Source organism: Sarcophilus harrisii, chromosome 5 (genome assembly GCF_902635505.1).
Source record: "Sarcophilus harrisii chromosome 5, mSarHar1.11, whole genome shotgun sequence".
Classification (NCBI taxonomy): Eukaryota; Metazoa; Chordata; class Mammalia; order Dasyuromorphia; family Dasyuridae; genus Sarcophilus; species Sarcophilus harrisii.
This window is the reverse complement of record NC_045430.1, coordinates 1122197-1136300: the sequence shown is the minus strand read 5'-3', so window position 1 is coordinate 1136300 and position 14104 is coordinate 1122197. Positions and strand designations below refer to the sequence as shown.

Below are 14104 nucleotides of genomic sequence, written 5' to 3'. Positions count from 1 at the left end.
AATAAAAAGTTATTATAATAAAAAAAAAACACAAAAAAACAAAAAAAAATTTATGAATTGAATTTTAGAAAAAAGAAAGAAAAGGAATGGTTAAGGAAGGAAATGCCTTTTCTTGCCACCATCGCCAACTACTACCCAATTGCCACTTGGAGCAGTTGAGCCCAACAGTCCTGTTAATGGTGACATTCCACCGCCTGCTTCCAATTCATCCTTGGCATCCTGAGAAGTAATCCTTATAGAGAAGCAGCTAATCATCCCTACCACCTGCCACATACAGAGCAAATTAGCCAGCCCAGAGAAAGCAACAAGGTATCCGGAGAGAAAGACAGGCAAGCTGTACTGCTGCCATCATTTTCAGCACCTTCTCTTGATAGCTAAGGACCCTGAACCCAAGAGCCTTGGGAATAGAAGTATACCCCAGCCCCTCAACACTACTTCTACCCTGGCTTCTGTAAGATGACTTACCCTGGATCTTTGAACTTTGTTTTGAAAAGCAGATTGAGAAATATATTTAACTGATTTCCTTGGTAAATCTGTGGCATTTTTGTCTTCTGCATTTAAAAAGATGGTTCTGAGAAGGGTCTGAGACTCATTGCCCACTAGGCCCACCTTGCAGCCATCAGAGATGGCTGGAAGCACCCACAGAGATGCATGGCATCTGCAGCACCAATGGCTATGGCTGCACAAGATGCAGAGAACGAAATGCTCATCACCAAGTCCAATATCAGAAATACTTGTCATTGGATCAGTAAGCATCCCTTAAAAGGAAGAGGCGGAAGCATCTGCCTGACCTGGCTTTGAGGCCCACAGGACTTCTCCATCCATCTGGAGACTGAAACCTCCCTAGTGTGGCATCTTCCCCACCAGAATGGGAAGGAGTGCCCTTGGAACTGAGGCTGGCTAGCTTGTTTCATCATTCCCCCAATTCTTGGCACAATGGGAGGGCTCAATATATGCCTTAAGCATTTGAAGGAGCATCAGCTCAGCACCATGTCTTGGCCAGCTAAACTGCCATCTTGGCTAGGAAGTGTCCTAGAGGTATACACAGAGGTGGTCACTGGCCTGGGGGTACGGTCCCACCCCTGACATTTATTGTAAAATGACCACCTCCCTTGGCCTCATTTTCCCTATCTATAAAAGGAATAGGTTTGATAACCTTTGAGGTACCCTCCAGCTGTAGCTCTTGGACCTCCTAAATAACTTTTTATTCTAATTTCATGGAGCCTTCCCTTGATTCCCTTCTCCCCACAAAATCAACAAGATTCATGGAAGAAATGTTTTTTTTTTTTTTTTTACTATCATGAAAGTTTAAAGTTACAAAAACAGAAAATAATCCTTAAGAAAGTTAACAAAGAATATGGTCATACTCACGTGGAACATATTTACAAGATTTTGTAAAAAAAAAAAAAATTCCCTTTTGTAAGAGTCTGCTCTCTTTTTTAAAAAATAAGAAAAATATTGGGAGAAATCCCCTAATATTTAAAGACTTCAGCCAGAAATGGAGTGGAGATTTGTCCCAGGCATTCTTGTGTTTCACAGGAGTCCATAACATCTAGAAACTTCTCTTTTGCTCTAAATCCATCTGCTAACTTGAGGAGATCTGGGCATGGAATGGGTATGGTTGATTGCCCTAGCCTGCAGAGGAAGCTCTTAGGGCTCCAGTGTTCTTTGGGGAGTCCCTGCTCCAGCCCAGGATCTTCAGGGTTGTACCTCAGAACCAAGATGTCCCAGATGGAAGAGAATTACCAGAAACCTAGCCCTCCCCCCCCAGTTTTCCTAAAGCATGCAGAGAGATGGAAGTGAGGGGGCGAGCTAAAATGGCCTTCTCCAGGACAGATGAACAATTGTACCAGATGCATGAGGACATACCAGATTGGAATGTTTGTTTAAAGTTATAATCTCCCTCCATTTCAGTACATTTCTAAGCATCCTTAGCTATTCTCTTACTCTAATGGAAACTAAACACTCGAGTTCAGGGGCCTGGGAAGCCAAAGTCAAGGAGTGGATCAAGGCCCACCAGGCCTGTTGGTTCTGACTCATTCCCAACAAGGACTGGCAGGAACTCGGAATGGTCACCCCTCACACAACCACATAATTCATCCTCTTCCCGTCAATTTTTCTACTTTTAAGCCCCAAGTACTGGTAGCTTTTATTCTCTGGATGGCCATAGAGTATGTCAGTGAAGTAGGCGGGCTCCTCTTTGGCAGGGGCCCGGCAGGTGAGGAAGCGGAAGAGATTCCTCACCTTGTGTAAGAGATAGGTCATCGCCTCCACTTCTGCCGCTGGTTCCTCATAAACAAGCTGCTTCATCTCTTCATAGGCAGACAGAATCACAGCCTGAAACAGGTTAATTAGTACACAGATCATCACCAGCATAAATGAGGACAGGAACAGGCCCCCAAGGATCTGCTTATTTAAAAATGCTGTGCCCTCGAAGGCTGAAACACAGTAGGAGAAGATGGTCTGCGTGGAGTGAATGATGCTGCTATAATGCCACTGGTGCTGGCCAAACACCAGGTATCCAAAGACCACGTACACAAAGATATACACACCTACCAGAAGGGCCATGTGACAGATGGCCGGCAAGGCCGCCAAGAGGGCCCTCTGGGCCAACCGCACATCATAGAAGAATCTAGAATACATCAGTGTCTTTAGAATGGTCAGGAAGACCAGGAAGCCCAGAGTGATGCGAAGGACCTGGTCCACGTGAGAAATGGCGTGAAAGGGGAAGAAGTCATCTGGGTTCTGGAAGTAAAAGCCAAGGATTTTCTTGGCCATTCTGAATTGGATGTAGAGAAGAAAAATAAGAAAGAGAAACATGGACTTGAGACCAAAGCTGAGGAGATTAAACACATTCCTGACGTAGTTCTTCTTTTCCTTGTAGATGATGATGACTTCAACTACCAGATACACCAGGATAAACACCATGGCAGCTCCGTACAGATACAGCTCAAGCTGACTTCGCATGCGGAACAAGGGGAGGCTAAAGGAGTGGACAGCCAAATTTGGGTTGACGACGCCCAGTGGAGAGACTTCAAATACTATTGAGATGGTACAAAATAAGCTGGTTTCTGAATTAAAGGTGGTCAGCTCCAGGATCACAGCCCATGTTCTTTCATCCAGCCACTGACTATCCCAAAGTTCCTGCAGCCTTATTGTTGAATTATACTGCTGCTGGTTGGGGAAGAAATAAAAGGGATATCCCCCCATTCCATAGGCATGAGCCAATCCATAGGAATAATAGGCCCATTCCCCAGGCTTGGACTCGTAAGTAAAGCTGACCAGATTCCTGTCCACAGAAGAGCCAACGGGGGCAGTCCAAAATCTGCTGTAGCTTTTTCGATCCTCCCTGGCCTTGCTGTATTGGCTTTGACAGTGGATGCCCTTTTTCATTAACCTGTTAGCCGCGGTCCCAGAGAGGAAGCAGGACTTTGGGATAGACTTCGCCCTCACTTGTCGCATCCTGGGCAAGCCAAGAATCCTAGACCAGCTGTTAGAAAGAAAAGATGGATTCTGACTGTTATGGACCAAGGGCAGCAGGACACCATTGAGCCACCTGTAGGTATCATTCAGTTCTCTGACGTTTTCAAGGTTCACAGAGAATTGTCTCCGGATTGCCTGGTTGTGATGGAAGGTGTGGGAGTGACTGACCAGGAAGGCGATGCACAACAAGAGAGCGAGAAAGATGAAATGGCTGATGATGTGACTTAAAAACACGATGGCCCCCCTCTTAATCCTGTTCCTCCTTTTGAATATTTGGATTTCATCTTCCATCAAGGGTTGGTACATTCTCGAACCGCGGACCCGGATGATCTCATAGTGCAGCTCCCTTGTGTCATCAGCATCTAAGTTAATGCCCTGCAAGCGGATCTCAATGTAATTGTACCTTGTCGTCCAGGAGATATTCCTACAGTACTTGGCTCGGCTTGACTTGACGCCAGAGAAAAGGAGGATCTTGGCCACCTGGATCACAAATATCGACTGGCACAGGGAGGACACAGAGGCGAACAACCAATCCATGGATTTCTTGTAGCCATATGTTAACCCATACATGATGATGAAAAAGGAGCATATGCCAGAGCTACAGATGACCAGCAACCAGGCCAGGTAGACGCACCACCAGTGGAGGACAAAGCGAGGCTTGGATTCAAAGAGCATCACTTTCTTAGGCCTGCTTTTTGGGGGTTCACCTGAAGCGAGTTCCACTTCACCCTTATGTGGCCCCCTTTCTCCTACTTGGGAGGGTGGGGAACTTGAGGCCCCACCCCCTGCCTCTGTCAAGGTCCGGTCTTCTGCATCAGTGGCCTTCCTCTCCTGGTGGGGGGCATTCTGTTCTGGGAGCTTCCCTTTGGTTTCTGTAATGGCATTGGCTGCTGCCTCCGAAAGCATCACATTCTTCCCTGGAGCCTGCTTTTTTGTGGAGATGCCGTGGCTCCGAGTCTGCGGCTGGCCAGTCTCATGATAGTACCACATCTCCAGGCGCTCCTTCCAGTTTGGGAAGTCTGCTTTCATGAAGGGGTGAAGGCGCGGAGCCGCGTAGGTGACTGGCACGGGGGAGACCTTCCTCTGGGAATAGGTGAAGAGAGCACTGATGGTCATCTGCAGCGGCTCACAGATGAGGGCGCTCTCAATGCCCCTCATCACCTTCTGCAGGTGCTTCAGCTCCACGGGGAGGGCCTCTTTCTCCTCATCTGATTTGAAGAACATGATGTTACAGAACAGTGTGCTCAGGAGCACACTCAGGCAGCAGGAGAGCCGCTGCAGCCGGTTGTAGGGTCCCGTGACCACGCTGGCGAAGACGGACATCCACAGGTGGTTGTTGCCCAGCAGGTTCGAAGAGTGGATGAGGAAGTAGTCCTTCTTGCTGAGGGGCTGCTCCTTGTCGACTGGCTCAAAGGTCTGCTCCAGCGACTCCACCCAGAGCCACGACCTGCAGAGGAAGAGCCAGATGTGCCGGTTGAAGATGTTTTCCACCTTGACTCTGCTCAGGTACCAGCTGGGCCGGCTGCCTTCATTGTTGTGCCAGACCCGGATGGCCCGGATGGCTCCCAGGTCACTTTTGGTCGTCAGGAGGAAGGTGTCCATGCTGCCCCTGTAAAAGGTGGTGAAGTCGGGGTGGCTCAGGCAGTGCACCTCACTGGACGCCTTTGTTCCCAGGAGCTGGATAAAGACGTCGGCTTTGGTGCCCGAGCCCAGGCGGCTCCCTGTGTAGAAGGTGACCAGGTAGCAAATGTGATCGTAAGGATCGTTGTCTGGGAGGATGATCACGTGCTCCCTGAGAAACCGGTCCGTTTGATCTTTGTGCATTGCCCAGAAAGCCAGGAGTAGATACAGGAAAATGACTAAGATCACAGTGAAGAGGGTCACCGGGTTCTGGGGGAGCCTCCAGATAATGTCCAAGCGCAGGTCGATGCTGTTAGGGATCACCACCATGCGGGCGGTCAGGTATTTGATCCTGGAGCTCTGGTTCGACAGCTGTCTAGACTTCCTCCCCTTTGTGGCTTCTGGCTTGAGCCGACAGATGCAGTGCGCTCGCCACCAGCAGCTGCTCCCCCCAACCCTGCAGGCCTTCTCCCCCCACTCCTGTTGAATGCCATCCATGTTCAGACACTGCACGGTGAAAATGGAAATGTTCACGAGGTTGTCATTCAGCTTCAAGACGATGTAGGAGGCTCGCAGAATCACGGAGATGTTCCAGTGGGCAGAGACGCTGCCTTGCGCTGTGGCCTGCAGCAGAGACTGACTGAGGCAGATGAGGAAGGGGACATCAACTTGGCAGGTGGGGTCAAACAGCTCACTCTCGTCGGCCACCGCTGGCATGTCCGGGGGTGCTAAGAAAGAGGCAATCGGCAGCTTGTGGGTGACGTTGCTGCCCACGTAGATCAAGACCGTGAACAAAACTCTTACTTCTGTGATGATTTGGATGTATACCTCCTTGTAGCCTCCGTGTACCAAGAAAGTAAAGATTCCTGTAGTGGTTCTAAGGTCTTCTTTATCTGGTCCCACGCTGATTTTAAAGAGAGCTTCCCTCAGTTTTTTTCTAAGGATTAATGCTTCAACTACCTCTGGCTCAGCCTCAGACACATCCCCATTTTCTTGGATCTCTCTCATCTGGAAACCAACCACATCTACGGAGGGGCTTTCTTCCTTGCTGAGCCAAGGGAAAGGGTCACCCTTAAACTCGTAAAACACAGTGGAAATAGAACTCTCCCTAGCCAAGTCAGAAGTGTTACTTTCTCTCAGCGTTGGATAGAAACAATTTAGGCAGTCTTTCTTGGCCAGGGCAGCCTTGGTGACATTGTGCTTTTCATCTTTCTTGATGTGCATTTTGAAGTTTGGGGTTGATATCACTGTCTCCACCTCCCCAGGCACTTTAATGGATGAAATTGTATCTGCCAGCAGTTTTGTGACAGAGAGAGTCTCATTAACGGTATCCATGTTAATGCCCGTTTTGAAGATATTAGACAAACTGGTTGAGATGCCAGTGCTCACAATTTCAATTTGTTCAGAATGGAATATTTTTTCCCTTTGCCTGTGTCTCTGCAGTGCCAAGTTGATTTCCATGAGCCTGCTGGTGGCCGCCTTCTGGACACCTGCAGTCAAGCCAGAAGCATTCTGGGTGAGCTCCAAAATGATCACTGTCACTTGGTTCATCTCTGTCAGGGTATTGGTGGGCAGACGGTTGCAAAAGCTGATGAGGCGCTCTTGGATCGCAAAGCGGTCGGTCTGCAAGTCGAGCAGAGGCTTCACATCTTTTAAAACAGAGGCAACCAGATAGGCAAGATAACCTGCTCGGACAAAGTCCCTTTGCTGAAATAGAGTGGTCAGCATGGCACCGGATGAGCTCTGGGTGAGGTTTAATAGGTGGCTCAACATGGTATCTGGTGCATGTATGATCAGGGGAGAATTCACAGTGGCATACAGGGTCACTTGGGAGAAGGCGCCCAGCGAATCATAGACCTGAGCATATATCACCACCAAGTAGTTATTGGCTGGCACCCCAATTGGAAGAAAAGAAGGAGGAGTCACGGGATGAGCCCCTTCATATATCACAGCTCCCAAAGTATTCTGTTCTAAAGAACTGATCTCATCCGTATTCCAGAAATTCGAAGCTATGATTTTAAAACCGAGGGGTAAATTATAGTCTCTAAAGTTCCTACACTGCACGACAAACTTGGTCACTAGGGCTATGCCTTTGTCAGGGTGAATGTTGCAGTGGCCAACGTGGGGTGGAGAATTGATATAAAAGGAATGGTTAGAAACTGAGACTCCCCCACCCCAATTTGACACCTTTAGAGAAATGAAGCAGAACTGATCTGAAAAGCCCTTAAAAGCAGAAGCCTTGATGGACAAGTAAGGGTTGGTTCGCCCAGTGGTGGTCCGATGTGCCCAATCAAATAGGATTTCAGCGCCTGAGTAGGACAAGAGGGACCAGAGATAGTAGGCAAGAGCTGACCCACAGTCTGTACACTTTCCAGACAAGGAAAATCGATCTGTGATAATTAAGATTTTTTCACAATTTTCAATGCAGGAAAAGCTCATGGCAGGCGGGGGGCCAGCAATCACGACGACCTTCTGATCAGCAAATGCTTTTCTCTCATCCTTCTGAATCACCAAGCGGAAAAAATAGACCTGGTTGCCTCTGAGTGTTCCCGGTAACACGGTGTGCACAGGGCCAGACTCCTGAATCCACCTCAAGTCTGGCAGCTGGGGAAGGCAGGTGTCTCTGGTAGAGCCAGGCACGATCACGGACTTAAGGTGAGACTTGTCAGTGGTGCAGTACCATCTGTAGTCCAAGCCCTCGGTAGGGTCCTTGGACTCGGGATCCCAAGAAGCTGACCCATCCAAAGTCCAGCTCTGGTTGAAATGCACCCTCTGAAAATCGTCTCCCTTGATGACGGCTACCAGTTCACTTTTAGACATCAAAAGATATACAAAAGCAGATTTTTTCAGCACCTTTTTGGTGGTGGTGACAGTCACGGTGAAATTGATCAGATACAGTCCCCGTGCCAAGATTCGGTCAGGAATCTGGAAGAAGGTGTAGTACTTCATTTGATCGATCCACTGAGCCTTCATGGGCCTGCTCCAGTCTGGGGGGGTCTTCATGTTAGGGACAGAGTAAAAATTCCACTCCTGAGTTATGGTGTGGGGGATGCTACAGTTGACTTTCACAGCAGTATTCAGGGTGAGGGGATTTCTCCCATCTAGCTCTATCAAATTAGGATTGCCTTCCTTGATCCTCACCTCATGGATGAAACAGGGATTCTGGATACACGCCACCGGTGACTCGAGCACTTTGGAGCCATATGTGTCCAAGGATGCTTTTAAGATGACGGGCTCCAGACTGTCCGTGGGGCATTCTGCTTTCTCCATGAAGCCTGCGTAGATGTCGGGGTGGAATGGCAAAACTGAACGGGGAATGAAGCGGGAGGCACTGGGGATCCGGTCCTGGTACGTAAATGTCCGGTTGGGCCTGAGGCTGGCCCCGGGAAGCTGGAGGTGAAAAGTCCATTGGAGGTGCAGGAGAGGATGCTGTAAGGGGATGAACCACACGAGGTAGATGGGCCCATGGGGCCCCAAAGGGCCGCTGCTGAAGAAGTGGACTTCCAGATCTTTGTGGGGCCTGGTCCCAAAGAAGGCCACCCCTTTGGGACTGAGGTAGAGGTGCACACTCAGTTGGTCACAGCGATTTCCAAGGAAATCCAAAGCAAACAGCCACGACAGGCCTTGCTGCTGATAGAAAAGGAGATGGGCGCTGCCTCTACCTGGGGCTGCCCTGGAGTAATAGATGCCAGGGCCATAGGAGCCTGTCCGGGCCTGTTGGAGATTCAGGCTCAGAGTTCTGCCTCTCGCTCGGATGCCCAAGATGCTATTGACGAGGTACAGGTGTCCCTCCAGGTCAGGCCCAATGACCCGGCTGGACTCCCGGTCCGAGCTCTGGCCGGGCCAGAGGAGGTGAGCCAGCGTCCAGCTGGGGGTTCTTTGTCCAGGAGTGTTACCAGGGATGCAGGAGATGCCCCCGGCCTTAAGATAAGGGTTGCAAGTCACTTTCCAAATCTGGCAGAGGACACAGCCTGGGGACTGGTACAGCCTGAAGGTCAGCCTGGATCCTGTGGGCTGGAGACCCCAGGAGAGGTGGAGTGCCCCAGTGGCCCTCCGGGACAGAGGAGGGGAGCTTGCACTGAGGGTATGAAGCAAAGCGGCCTCTGCAGGTCTCCCAGAAATGGCGCTGGGACCTAATCTGGGTTTTAGCTGGGATTTTAGGTGAGGACACGGGGCACCATGGCAACCCGAGCCAGGAGCTGGCTCTGAGCCTCGCCTGGGCTTAGGTGCTAACTCACATTGGGAGCCCGGACCTGAGAAGGCCGCGGGATCAGGGCCATCGGCAGATTTGGGGATCTCCGAAGGAGGGAACCGTGAATAGGATTCTGGGTAAGGAGCCGGGGCTAAATTGGGGCCCTGATGGTGTCTGCGGGCACGCAAAAGGAGCGCTCGGCGGCATGAGTGGCGGCTCTTCCAGGAGGCCGGGCGGGCCGGAGCCCGGGATGTGGGAGCAGCGCTGGGGCAGCTCCAGGGAGGCTGGGGGGGCAGCAGCGGCGGCAGCAGCAGCAGGAGCAGGAGGAAGCGAGTGAGCGCTCCTCCCCGCACCATCATCCTAGCTGCACTGGCTCCGCTCGGTCCGAGGCGCGAGGCTAACGTTTGCGGGTTCGCGCTCCGGCGCCCAGCAACGAGCGTGTCTGTTTGCAGGAACCTCGTTCTCCTCGAGGTTCGGGATCCTAAACGCCCACTGGCCCTCGAGCCCAGCGCCAGTTTCCTCCAGGGAAAAACCCGGGACTTGAGAGCTCTGCTAGGTCAGCACCTCGGTGTTTTACACACTGGAAAAAAAAAATCTCAGAAATCTAGAGGCGACCCTCTCACCTTTTCTACACAGACTAAGGATTCTAGCCCCCAACCTACAAATAGAGAAACGGGGTCTCAGAGACCCTCCCCCACGCTCAAACCCAGCCGACCAGCCCACCAACGTCCCTCCTGACGGAGATGGGGTGCAGAATAAGACTTTTTACAGATGTGGTCAATGGGGAAATTTATTTTGCTTGACTACCTATATTTGTTACAAGGAGGTTGGGTTTTTGTTTTCTAAAAGAGGGAGTGGGAAGGGAAGGAAAGGAAATTTTGTTAATTGAAACAAATTTAATTAAAAAAAACAAAGCATTTATAGCCAATCTTTTTGTGATAGCAAAGAACTGGAAACTAAAGGAGTGACCATCCATTGGGATACAGCTAAGCAAATTATGCTGTATATTATATACCATAATTTGTAACACCGGGGCCCTAAAAAAATAATGAAGATGGTCTCAGAGAAACCTAGGAAGATTTATACAAACTGATGTAGAGTGAGATGCGCAGAACCAGAACAATGTATACAATAATATTTTTTTAAAAAACCCATTCTGAAAGCAGTAAGAACCCTGATCAATGCAATGGGCATCCATCCATAATTCCAGGGGACTGATGATAAAGTCCACTACCCATCTTTTGACAGAGAAGTTATAGGGTACCATTGAGATAGATGTGCATTTTTGGACATGGACAAAGTAGGGATGTTTCTTTTACTATATGTTTGTGACAAGGGTTTTTTTTTTTTTTCTTTTTTCCAATGGTGTGAGACTGTGAGAGTGAAGGGGAATAGTAATAGGATAGTAAAAAGAAAATAAAACAGGATCTTTAAGTCATATTTTAAAAAATGCAAATTCAGTCAATAAATATTTATAAGGCATCTATTATGGGACCAGCCCTGGAAACAGGACAAAGAACAAAGGAAGCACAGAGAAGATAAGAAAGCTTTGAAAGTGACATATTAACATCTATCATGTGTTTTTTAAAAGCAAATTGTAAATAACAGAGAGAATGCAGGTTCATATACAATCTTTTTCTGTTCTACTACAGACATGCAAATATCCCTTTTATTTGGTATTTTTTGTTCAGAATAAAGACAAGTTATCAGAAACAGAAATAGGAAAGATGTCCAATCTTCCTACTATTATTTGATGTAGTTCTATGAATACTAACAATAGCAGTAAAACAAGAGAAAGGAATTATTAAAGAAATAAATGTAAGTAAAGAGATAGAAACTATTCCTATTTGCTGACAATATGATGGTCTACTTTGAAAATCCTACCAAACCAGCAAAGATACTGATGAGACAATAACGTTAGCAAAGTTTCAGGTTACAAAATAAATCCTTAAAAATCAACAACATAGGGGCAGCAAGGTGGCGCAGTGGATAGAGCACCAGCCTTGAAGTCAGGAGGACCTGGGTTCAAATCTGCCTTCAGACATGTAACGCTTCCTAGCTGTGTGATCCTGGGCAAGTCACTTAACCCAAATTGCCTTTGCAAAAAGCAAAATTTTTTTTAAAAAATAGCTTTTTATTTACAGGTTATATGTATGGGTAACTTTACAGCATTGACAATTGCCAAACCTCTTGTTTCAATTTTTCCTCTCCTTCCTCCCACCCCCTCCCCCAGATGGCAGGATGACCAATACATGTTAAATATATTAAAATATACAATTTTTTTAAATCAAAAAATCAATTTCTATCTTATAACAATGTAAGAAGCAATAGTAGCAAAATTTCATTCCAAATGCTTATAAAATGCGTAAGATAGCTGGTGACCCAGTCTGCCCGCTCCAAAAGCACATAAAATTCAATTACAAAGTGTCCTTTAAAGAAATAAAGAAAAATACGAATAACCAGAGAAATAGTGCACATGGTTAGGCCGTGCCAGTTAAAACAAAAATGGAAATACAACTAAAATCAATTTACACCTTTAATATCATAGCATTCAAAAAATCAAGGAGATGATTTATAGAGCTTGATAAAATAACATTCATTTATGGAGCAGTAATGAACTGAACCAGCTATGCCCAGAAAAAGAACTCTGGGAGATGACTAAAAACCATTACATTGAATTCCCAATCCCTATATTTATGCACACCTGCATTTTTGATTTCCTTCACAAGCTAATTGTACAATATTTCAGAGTCTGATTCTTTTTGTACAGCAAAATAACGTTTTGGTCATGTATACTTATTGTGTATCTAATTTATATTTTAATATATTTAACATCTACTGGTCATCCTGCCATCTAGGGGAGGGGGTGGGGGGGGGTAAGAGGTAAAAAATTGGAACAAGAGGTTTGGCGATTGTTAATGCTGTAAAGTTACCCATGCATATAACCTGTAAATAAAAGGCTATTAAATAAAAAAACAAATAACATTCATTTGGAACAAAAAGCTCTAGATTCTTAATGGAAGTGATGAAAAGCAAAGATAAAGGAGGAATAGCTCTTCCAGATCTCAAAATGCGATAAAGCAGCCATCATGGAGATCATCTGGTATTAGAAAAAGAATAGATCAGTGGAGCAGAGTAGACAAAAGAAACTAAGAAACAAATAAAACTCAATAACCTGGTGCTTGATAAAAGCTGAAAACAAATTATCAAGGGGAAACTAACCGATTTAATAAAAGCTGCAGGAGGAAAATGGAAAGAGGTCTGGAAGAAATTAGACATACACTAGCACTTTACACCACACTTTACAATACACCTTAAATGGATATACAGTTTTAATATTATGGAGACCGAATGTAAATCACTTTTTTTCTCTCCTGGCTTCTCCCTTTTCTGATTTTTCTCTCCCATCATGATTCATAAAAGTGTATTAAATCAATGCAAATATATAACCAGAAAAAAGCAAAAAAATACAACTTAAATATTAAAATTCATACTTTAAAACATATTGGAAGAGAAATATATTTCTTTCATAGATCTGGGTAAGAGGTGTATTCATGTTTATTTTGATAAGAGACGTGTTCTTAACCAAACAATAGAAGCAACTGTGAAAGATAATAGATAATAGGGATGTGTTCTTAACTAAATCAGATAGAAGCAACAATGGAAGATAAAACAGATACTTTTGATTACCTGAAACTGAAAGGCTTTTGTACAGACAGCGTTAAGGCATCTAAGTTAAGAAGGAAGTTGGTCAAATGAGAGGAAAATCTTTGCATGAAATATATCTGATAAGAGTGTAATATCCAAGATATATATATACTTTGTATCTTATATGTATATATATATATCACTAAGAGCCATTCCTTAATTGGTAAGTGGTCGAAGGAAATGAACAAACAGTTCTCAAAAGAGCTGCAAAATGTTTACAATAAAAAAAAAAATGACCCAAATCACGAATAGCAAGAGAAACGCAAATTCAAACAATCCTGGGGTTGCACCTCACATCCTGAAAATGGGCAAAAGGGTTAAGCAACAGCACCATAGGTGCCGCGGGGCCTGTGGAGAAGTTGGTGCCGGTGGGAAATGGGGCGAGCTTTTTGGAACTTGGAACCGTGCAAACGCAGGGGGCGAAGGGTCGGAGCCCCGGGAACCAGAGGCCCCCCGGGAGCCACCGAGTACAAGGCAGCCCCGGGGAGAGCGTTCCTGGGCCCCAAAACATTCAGAGCAGCCCTATTTGCAACAGGGGACGGCCGCAAGCAAAGGCGGCGCCCGGGGACTGGCGATGGAGGCGCGGAACGTAACGGTCCGTGGCTGGGCCAGAAGGCGAGATGGGCGTGTGGGAGGTGGCCGCGCGCCTTCTGGAGGAGGAGCGGGACGTCAGGGAGGCGGTGACTGCAGGGCGGGCGCGCTGTGCCTCACCTTCCCTTCCAGAACCGCCACCGGAGACGGCCCCCGGGAACCGCCCCCAGGCTGAGCCGGGCGGGCGCGCGGAGGCCTTTCCACGGGCGCTAGGGGGCGCCATGGTGCACAGAGCGCTCCGCCCGCGGCCCGCAGGACCTGAGCGCGGATGCTACCCCGGGCACGTGACCCTGATTGAGACTTCGCCCTGGCTGCGTCGGTTTCTTCGTCTGCAGGATGGGCTGGAGAAGGAAATGGCCCCTCCCGTGTCTTTGCCGGGAAAACCCAACTGGATCCCGGAGGGGGCACGAGCCAAACGACGACAAAAGGGGGCGCTATCTGCACACTCGTGTCTGTCTGACACGTCCGGGGGCCTCCCCTAGCCCCCGCCCGGCTCCCTTCCCAGGGCAG

At 47.6% G+C, this 14104-nt stretch overlaps 1 protein-coding gene across 2 annotated transcripts; it reads right to left on the bottom strand.

Annotated features, from left to right (window-relative positions):
• Positions 1-484: 484 nt before the first annotated feature.
• Positions 485-10138, bottom strand: PKDREJ (polycystin family receptor for egg jelly). 2 transcript variants are annotated; one of them, XM_031938134.1, is made up of 2 exons: positions 2553-10138; positions 2217-2337 (listed from the first exon to the last, which is right to left on the bottom strand). In XM_031938134.1, exons 1-2 carry the CDS (start codon positions 9652-9654, stop codon positions 2315-2317), a joined length of 7125 nt encoding a protein of 2374 aa, XP_031793994.1. In that variant the 5' UTR covers positions 9655-10138; the 3' UTR covers positions 2217-2314. The 2 variants fall into 2 exon arrangements, with proteins under 2 accessions (XP_003770811.3, XP_031793994.1); XM_003770763.4 differs by having other exon boundaries at positions 485-10138.
• Positions 10139-14104: the final 3966 nt, after the last annotated feature.

Coding starts and splice junctions, on each gene's coding strand:
- PKDREJ (XM_003770763.4), bottom strand. CDS start 9,654: ATGATGGTGCGGGGAGGAGCGCTCACTCGCTTCCTCCTGCTCCTGCTG.